Source organism: Perca fluviatilis, chromosome 12, assembly GCF_010015445.1.
Source record: "Perca fluviatilis chromosome 12, GENO_Pfluv_1.0, whole genome shotgun sequence".
Taxonomy (NCBI): domain Eukaryota; kingdom Metazoa; phylum Chordata; class Actinopteri; order Perciformes; family Percidae; genus Perca; species Perca fluviatilis.
In genome coordinates, this window is record NC_053123.1 from 7,005,331 (window position 1) to 7,013,851 (window position 8,521).

At 39.8% G+C, this 8,521-nt stretch overlaps 1 protein-coding gene across 6 annotated transcripts in view; it reads left to right on the forward strand.

Moving 5' to 3' along the window:
• The first annotated feature begins 236 nt into the window (after window positions 1-236).
• Window positions 237-8,521, forward strand: part of obsl1b (obscurin like cytoskeletal adaptor 1b) — a 38,485-nt gene continuing 30,200 nt past the window's right edge. For 2 of the 6 annotated variants that reach the window (XM_039817562.1, XM_039817563.1), the window contains exons 1-7: window positions 238-643; window positions 2,220-3,340; window positions 5,570-5,839; window positions 6,933-7,193; window positions 7,329-7,640; window positions 7,746-8,012; window positions 8,230-8,505. In XM_039817562.1, the coding sequence (XP_039673496.1) occupies window positions 2,326-3,340; window positions 5,570-5,839; window positions 6,933-7,193; window positions 7,329-7,640; window positions 7,746-8,012; window positions 8,230-8,505 (2,401 nt within the window). In that variant the 5' untranslated portion in view covers window positions 238-643; window positions 2,220-2,325. Of the gene's footprint in view, window positions 644-2,219; window positions 3,341-5,569; window positions 5,840-6,932; window positions 7,194-7,328; window positions 7,641-7,745; window positions 8,013-8,229; window positions 8,506-8,521 lie in introns of all 6 variants that reach the window. The other 4 variants (XM_039817561.1, XM_039817564.1, XM_039817565.1 and 1 more) reach the window with 4 other exon arrangements.

An 8,521-nucleotide genomic window follows, 5' to 3' on the forward strand; every position in this document is an offset into this window, starting at 1 on the left:
TTTAACTAATTTATTCCTGTTACAAGTAACAATTGCTTTCTACTGTCAGCACACTTTCTAATAACGTGTGAACAACTTGTGAACAAATGCTGGAGATTTAGAGAAGGCGAGCTTTAAAATATTTGGAGACCAGAAGCGTTCTCTTCTCTTTAGATTTTTATTGCAAGGCCTCAAGGAAGCTCAGCAGTCTGCATGCATTGGCCACCTGAACTATCTTTAGCCCCTGCTGGCAAGTGAATGGAAGTGCCTGACTTATCTTCACTGCTGTCATCGAGGCAGACAGTATTTTTAGGGGACAGCAGCAGCTGCAAAAGCATTTAACGGTATTCCACGAACAATGACACTTGGGTTGTCTAAGGCCTGAACGACACAGAGATTGGGGGACCACTCTGAAGTTGTTAAACGGGAAGCTGGTGTGGACACTGAAGATCTGTTTTCTGTTCCTCCTATGGGGAAAAAAAAGGTCTTTAGAGATGTACTGGAGTAGAACTTGGGACCTTTGATGAAGAGCATGTGTCTGAATCTGAAGTCAACTTGGGACATTACTCAGCCTTCAGGAGACGGTTGGCATTGCTTCTTACCTCAAAGAGAGATTGCAAGTGCGGAATGTATGTTGACGGTCGTTCCCGGCGACTGAAGCGAGGTAGGTCATGTGAGGGGGTACACAGCACAGCTTCACAAGGGGCAGAGGTCATTCCAATTAAATCAGACAAGTAAACACAGGGGTTAATCTCCTCTCTTTAAACCTCCGGAGGGAATATTGAAGACTTTCAACGCAATGTCCAAACTGCATTAATCAAACATCTTGCAATGTGAAACAGTTTTGCAACCTATACAATTCACGTAAACACCCATTTATATCAAATAATATATTCAAGGGTTATACAAAATTTACAAAATAGATTTCCATCAACATGCAGTTCAATTATAAGTAAAAAAAATATGAATTGTAAAGCAATGAAAACTGTTGCGTTAAACTTTGTCTTTTACATCAATATTTAAATGCAATTCAATTTAGCCTACAATGTTTAAGGTAAGCTGGAAAAACTATAATCAAATGGATGCTGTATTTCTGTTTTAGTCAGCATGAGTCTCACATAAAGATTGACAATACATTAAAAGTAGGAAAAGCATACAAGACAGTATTGTTCAGTTATCCAGTATTTGACCAGGGTTTGTGTTTTGTGTTTGAATAACATGTCATTGTGAATATGATCATTAATATAGTATTACCTGTTTCAGTAAAAACTCTCCTTCAAAAGAAACCCTATGTAATATTATGATGGACAAAACGGTGGCTTTAAAAAACACTATCCTGAGATTGCCTTCCTTGAGACGTGAGACATGCATCAAATAGGACTAAGTTACAGCACTATTTGGGAGCTGTCCCAAAACACATAAACTCAGTTTACATATATTACATACATTCATATACATACATATATTCTTTCAAGTTCAAAGGGTCTAAAACGAAAATTTTAGGTAAAGAATGAGATTGCACAAATTGTAAAAAGGGAGGAGAGAAAGAATGAAATTTTTTTAGTATAAACAAAATTTCTAGGATTGCCTAACTGAGATTTATTCATGAATATGAGTACAGACAGAGCTGCCAAAAAAAGCGTGTGACGGCAGCTCTGTTAGGGTGGTCTTTCTTTGAATGTCACTGTTAAAATTATTTTTATTTTAACAGTGACATATGCTCAGCGTATTTTGATTGCAGACTGTGATTTTGGCCTGTGTTTGTGTGAGCACACCGGTTTCAGAGCCTTCTTTGTGATACCTGACACACACTCCCTCGCAGGTCTTTATTTAGGCCGTACTATATTAAGCACTTTCCCATTGAAATACAGCACCAGCTGTACTGGCTATGTGTTGTGGCTGCTGTTGCAATAGGACTAGGCTGTCCCCCCTCTCACTGCTAGCCTGTGTTTTTCTCTCATGCAGACAGATCTAATTCAATTAGCCCTAATAATCATACCATCCGTTTGCGCTGAAACACATGCACGGAGGCTGCGTGCTTGAATGACAGAAGTTATATTTTCAATTTCAAAGTATGAGGGTTAATTTCCTTATAACATGAAGGCTAAAAATATAATGTTATGACATGTACAGTTATTATATACAATGTTGAATGATCTGGCAAATGACCCATTTTTTTAATTTATTTCAATCTCACAAGCGGTTTGGTAAAGTAATCCATCTGTTTTTTTCTCTTTTAGAAATTTGCAGTGCAGAAGTTGGACTTGGTCTTCCCTCAGTGAATAACTGCCACTTATAACTATCCTGGACTGCTTAAGGTGAAGTGAGGCTCACAGCAAAGCAGAAATGGATGTGTTTGGTGGTGCACCACGTTTCTTGGCCTATCCGAGACCCGTGGTGGTACAAAGTGGAACTGATGCAGTCCTGAAGTGTCAAATTGGTGGTGATCCAAGGCCTGCAGTTATCTGGGAGCGAAACAATGAAAAGATTGACCCACAGGGACGATACAGGGTCTTCGAGGATGGAAATGTTTACAATCTTATCATTTCAGCTGTGACCACCGAGGATAGTGGCCAGTACATATGCAAAGCAAAGAATAGCATTGGGGAAACATATGCAGCGGCCACACTAAAGGTGGAAGGCGAAGCACAAGAGATGGAGTTCCGAGAGGAAAATAAGCCACGATTCCTCATCAAGCCCCTCTCCACTCGCGCCGGTCGTGGGGATGATGCTGTCTTCTCTTGTAAGCTCTGGGGAAACCCACGACCAGAGGTTGTCTGGGAAAAGGATGGCAGGAAACTCAATGAAATATTTGAAAGTACACATTTCACTGTGGGCTTCCAGGACGGTGGATGGTTCCAGCTCAAGATCTTTAAGACTCGTGCTCCAGATGGTGGTGTATATACATGCAAAGCCAGGAATGAGTTTGGGGAAGCGTTGGCAGGAGCTGTGTTGCTGGTTGATGCAGGCCCAGGACATGAGGAAGAGGGAAATCGTAATGGCTACACGAATGGCCACTGGAAAGCCCATCAGGGAAAACAGAGGAGCAGTAGGCAAGTGTCATATCGGCTCAAAGACGACACCATGACCAAGTCAACTAAAGTGAAAATGTTTGCAGTGACAGAGGGTAAACATGCCAAATTCCGCTGCTTTGTGACTGGGAAACCCAAACCAGAAATCATTTGGAGGAAAGATGGCAGGCTGATACTGTCCGGAAGGCGTTATTTGTTATACGAGGACAGAGAAGGATACTTCACACTTAAAGTTCTGTACTGTAAGCAGAAGGATAATGGAGTTTATGTTTGTGCTGCATCAAATACTGCCGGGCAAACCCTCAGTGCTGTACACCTCTCCGTAAAGGGTAAGTTGAGATAATTTTGTAAAATTTTGTATATATAGAATTGTAGGTACACTTTAAAAAGTGAAGTCAGACAGTGAAGTGCAGACTGTGATGCTTTTTGCAGTGAGTAAAGGAGTGAGTGAGGGTGTGGTGGGCTCTTGGATCAGATTTCTGTCCATTTGACATGATGATGTCAATGAGATATCTCCAAAGAGGTGCTCTGAGATCATTTATTGGGGACAGGGCCAGACAGGGAAGGCAAAATTAAACTTTAAAATGTTTTATGGCAGTACAATGAACGGTGATATTGTGTCGAAGATGGTGAAATAATATGATTTGATATACAGTAATCTTACAAACATGTTATCATTAAGGAGATATTTTGACTGTTTTTTTTTTTTATTACGTATTGTTAACAATCGTCCCTATCTTCCAAAAACCTAATTTGACATTCAAAGTATATACCTGAGAACTATAAAAGAATATTATCCCAATATTCAATATAGAAGATAATATAGAAGCAAATAACAGCACAAATTGTACTAAAGCACACTGATGCTTATGGTATGACACATGTTGCTGCTCACAAAATACTTAAAGGTCAGATATTACGCTTTTCCATGTTTTCTGTCATATCTACAATGTTACAATGTTGAATTTTCATATTAAACGTGGTCAAAACATTCAAATAATGAGGTAAACGTATTTTAGACAAATCCCTGTGAGCTAAAACATTCAGATTTCCAACTGTTCTGAACGCTCCGGTTTCAACAGTTTTTAAACTCTTGACTAAGTGTTAAGCAACTCTAAACCGGCCTGCTATGATTGGTCATCTGCTCCAGGTTAGGCAGGACTGCTGCAGGTTCTTTTTTCTAAGCCACTGCGTTGTTAACATTGTCCAATGTAACTACATGTTAACGGCAGTAAACAATGTCACCTTGGCTGCCAGTGTCGTTAAATTCTCCCCAATTCGGGTCACATTACTCCTGAAACATTTTCTGTTAGTAGTATTTGGTTTAAAAACCTTTATTTAGAAATTGTTAGCATAGCTGTAATCTCGGCCAATGCTGGTCATTTCTCCCCAAATTCCTGTCACTTTACTGCTGGGACATGTCTGGTTGTGTAATATTTGGTGATTTTTCACGGTACAAAGTCCTGCTATATACTCTGTTGCAGTAGCTACAGCTTCAACTAGCAATGGGCAGTATGAGAAAAATAAAGTTTTTTTCTTTTCTTTTTTTTTTACATTAAAGCATGTAAACATGTTCTAGTACAAACAAAAAAATGCAAGTATAATCCTGAAAATTCTATATAACAGTTGCCCTTTAAGGAACTCATTGACGTAAACATCAGGTATATGGCTTTGTATCATCATTCAGTTGAATTCATAAAAGGGCTGGTCAGCAGGCCAGTGAGCTGCAAATATAGTCTAATGATTCAACACCAGCTGCATTAAAAGCAATTCAATCCTGGTCTACTGGAGGATTAATGCAATTAAATAATGATCTGAAATTTAACCCGAGAGATATCTAAACAGGAAAAGTTCATCAGCTTGAGGTGGATTCCAACAGCAGTACGATGTCTGCAAAGTCACTCAGCTTGTGAAAGGTCTTCGGGGGGTGTCCATGTGATCGAAGTCTTTGGGGATCAGATTTCTCACATGGCTCAGAGAAGTCCAAACTCATGGCACCAACAGACAGTATAGCACTGTGTCAGTCAGAGATTAAGACAGTAGCATTGGATTAATGGTCAGTGGGTAGATTTAAAGGTGATTTAAATGGAATAGTGAATGTATTTCATTAGTTGTCTGTGTTTAATTGGACTTAAAACATTGGTAAGTTAAGAAAATTAAGAGCTTTGCACACAGACTACTAAATACAGCCCACGTTCTTTTGTTTACAACTGTCTGGTACTGTCTGATGGTGTCAGTTACAAACAGTTTATTTCCTATCTAACACCAGTGTGTTAATGACCCTTCCATTCCTTAACTAAATGAGCCACTTGTCTCATGATTTTGCACATCTTGTTTGCTACACTGGAATTTACTGCCAAATATATTTCAATTTACACTGTTTACTACAAGGACTTAGATGAGGTGCTTTGTGAGTTTTTTGCAGGGTCGACTTGCCTGAAGAATGCATATTGATTAAGTAACACTAGTAATTTTTTTGATAGAAATTAAAAGGAAAATCATAGGAGATGTCGCATTGGTTTAATCAAACTGGTGTGTTTCCTCCTCTTTGGTGCCAGAGCCGCCTGTGCAGTTCAAGCAGCCTCTCATTGATCTAGAAGTATGGGAACGAGATTTGGCTGTTCTCGAGTGTGAAGTTCCAGAGGACTCTGTTGCCATCACATGGTATCTGGAGGATAGACGACTGCAGCCAGGGGCCAAATATGGAATGGAGGAGTGGGGAACAAAACGGCGACTAACTATCCGTGACATTGGAGTTGACGATGATGGGATTTACCTCTGCGAGATGCCCGATGGGGGCAGAAGCATTGCAGAGGTAGCTGTGAAAGGTAAAACAGGATAAAATTATCAAAGTGCAACAATTCCTTTTAAACCCCTAGGTCATCCTCAGACTCACTGCAGGGGGGCCGCCAAATTATAGTTTAATACTTTTTTGAAAGTTAATTAAAATATGTCTGAAAATATACATTAACATGAATCCAACATATCGTAAAAACAACAACCTCAACACATTGATGATACGCTTACTGGCCTATAGGTAAGGTAGCCACTATGGTGGCATCCACATATACAGTTAAGCTTATTCACTGTGCCTTCCACATGTATATTTGACATTAAAACATGATATATGAATATGTAAATTATTATTAATTGAATAGTTTAGGGCCTAAAAATATGTTGAAGACCTCTGCTCTAAATCATACGACATTATAGCTTGTTTATTCCACACCCCTAATGGTAGCAGGAAATACAACCCACAGGAGCGTTTTCAGTCTTCATCTAAACCAGAGAATTGACGTTGCAGTTTTAAACACGGCATTAACGTTGTGAAACGTTGGTTACATTTAGGCAACAAGACTACTTGATTAAGTTTTAAAAAAGAGCATAGTTTGGGTTAAAATCAGTACATCTGTTACATTACTTCACTTCCGGTTACAGGTGACCCAAAACGTGACGCAAACGCCTGATCTAGCTGCACCGCTGGTTAATAGAGTGACTATACTTTAAAACCTGAAAGTGGGTGGACAAAAATTCTCATTGTCCGCCCTATTCCGGACCCAGTGTCTGGAACTACAACACATTGGACAGATAAGAATATCGCTGGTTACATCTAAAAGGCAATTCCATTTAAGGTCATTTTATTGCATTAGCCTAACCAAACCTTAGCATACCACAGCAATGTCAGATCAGAAAAGTGTTTTATTTTTACAACGCTGATTTGTAAAGATTTTAGAAGGCATTGACAAATTATGCTGTCCTAATGAGTGTTAGATCAGACACTACTTGTGTTATATATGTGTTGTTCTGGCAGGCAATTACAAATGATATATCACTTTTTTTTTTGTTTGTAGGGTTCTTGTTTTCCTTTAGATAATCAAAATCCTTGTCCTTTTAATGTGCTAAGGAGTGCTTTTCTTGCAGGGACAATTTTGCGGAAGCTTCCAAGAAAAGTGGATGTATTGGAAGGTGAAAACGCTGCCTTTTGTGTTGAAGTGGAAAAAGAAGAAATGGACATACATTGGTATAAAGATGCAATAGAGCTGCGTGAAACACATCAGACCATCCTTAAGTCTTTCGGTCGGACTCACATCCTGGTCTTCGTTAATACAATGCCCCAAGACTCTGGCCTTGTGACTTTTCTTGTAGGCAGATCCAAGACTTCCTCTATGCTAAGAGTGAAAGGTAGGTTCCCTCAACTGTAGATTGTAGTATTCCAAATACAATATTTGCACAAAAAGTTAGAGTTAGAATTGATCAACTGATCAGTTATTCCAGTCCAAAGAGAAATTGATGCATAATAGGTTTCTCCTGTTTCAGCGGCCAGACATTGTCCTCCCAGTTGTCCAGTGGGTGTGCAGATTAACACAGAGCGTGCTAATGCAGCTCTTCTCTCATGGGTTCCTGCTCAGGACACACGGAAGAACCCTCCATCTGGATATGTGCTTGAGCGACAGGAAGTGGGCACTGGCTCCCAGGAGTGGCTACAGTGCCTGACCACTGACTCTGCAACCTCTGTGGAGATCCTTGGTGACAGCGTACCATGTGAAGCCGATTATCGATTTCGCATCTGCAGTGTAAACAAATATGGAAAGAGCAACAATGTTGAGTTCCCTAGAGCTGTTCACTTAGGTAGGTGCTAAATAAATTATGCCATGTTTTTTGTTATTGATTAATTAAATCACAACATTGTTAAGGATATTGCTTGCTAAATCATGTACAAATTCTCTTTTCCAGTTCCAGTTGCCAGAATTCAAGCTCCCTTACAGGATGCCTTGGTACCCGAGGGGCAAGATGCCCAGTTCTCTATTGAGCTTTCTGCTTCAGTTATCGGTACGTGGTTCTTAAATGGTACTCAGCTTCAGGAAGATGAACATTATTCCATGCGTCGGTCACGAACACACCAATCTCTTCGCATTCGAGGAGTACGTGATACAGACAATGGAGCCGAGATCACATTTATTGCCTATGGGATCCGGGATTCTGCAGCACTGTACATTCAAGGTATGTATGGGTTACTGTCATAATTTGCTTGAATATATGTCTTGGTAGGCCTAAGATGTATTGTTTCTTTATTTGTTTTAACTGGAATTTGAAAATGTGCAAACATTGTTGGCACCAACAATGCAAGAGAACGCTAATGTACTGTATCCTTCAGTTCATTATCCTAAAAGACAAGACTTCATTATGTAAAACATTATTGTTTTTCTAAATGTTGCAGCTCCTCTTGTCAAGTTTTCACCAATGTCAGAAATGGATCGAAACAAATTTGTAGAAATTGGAAACCCCATAGTGCTCTACTGTGAGCTGTCAGACCCTGCAGCTCCAGTGCACTGGTACAAGAATGGGGTGGAATTACAGACAATGGAGGGTCTGCATATCCAATCAGAAGGCACCATGAGAAGAATTGTCATACAATCAGCAGAGTTCTCACATTCGGGAGTGTATTGCTGTGATGCCATTGATGATGTCATCAGGTTCAATGTGGAAGTAGAGGGTGAGTGGAGTGAGTT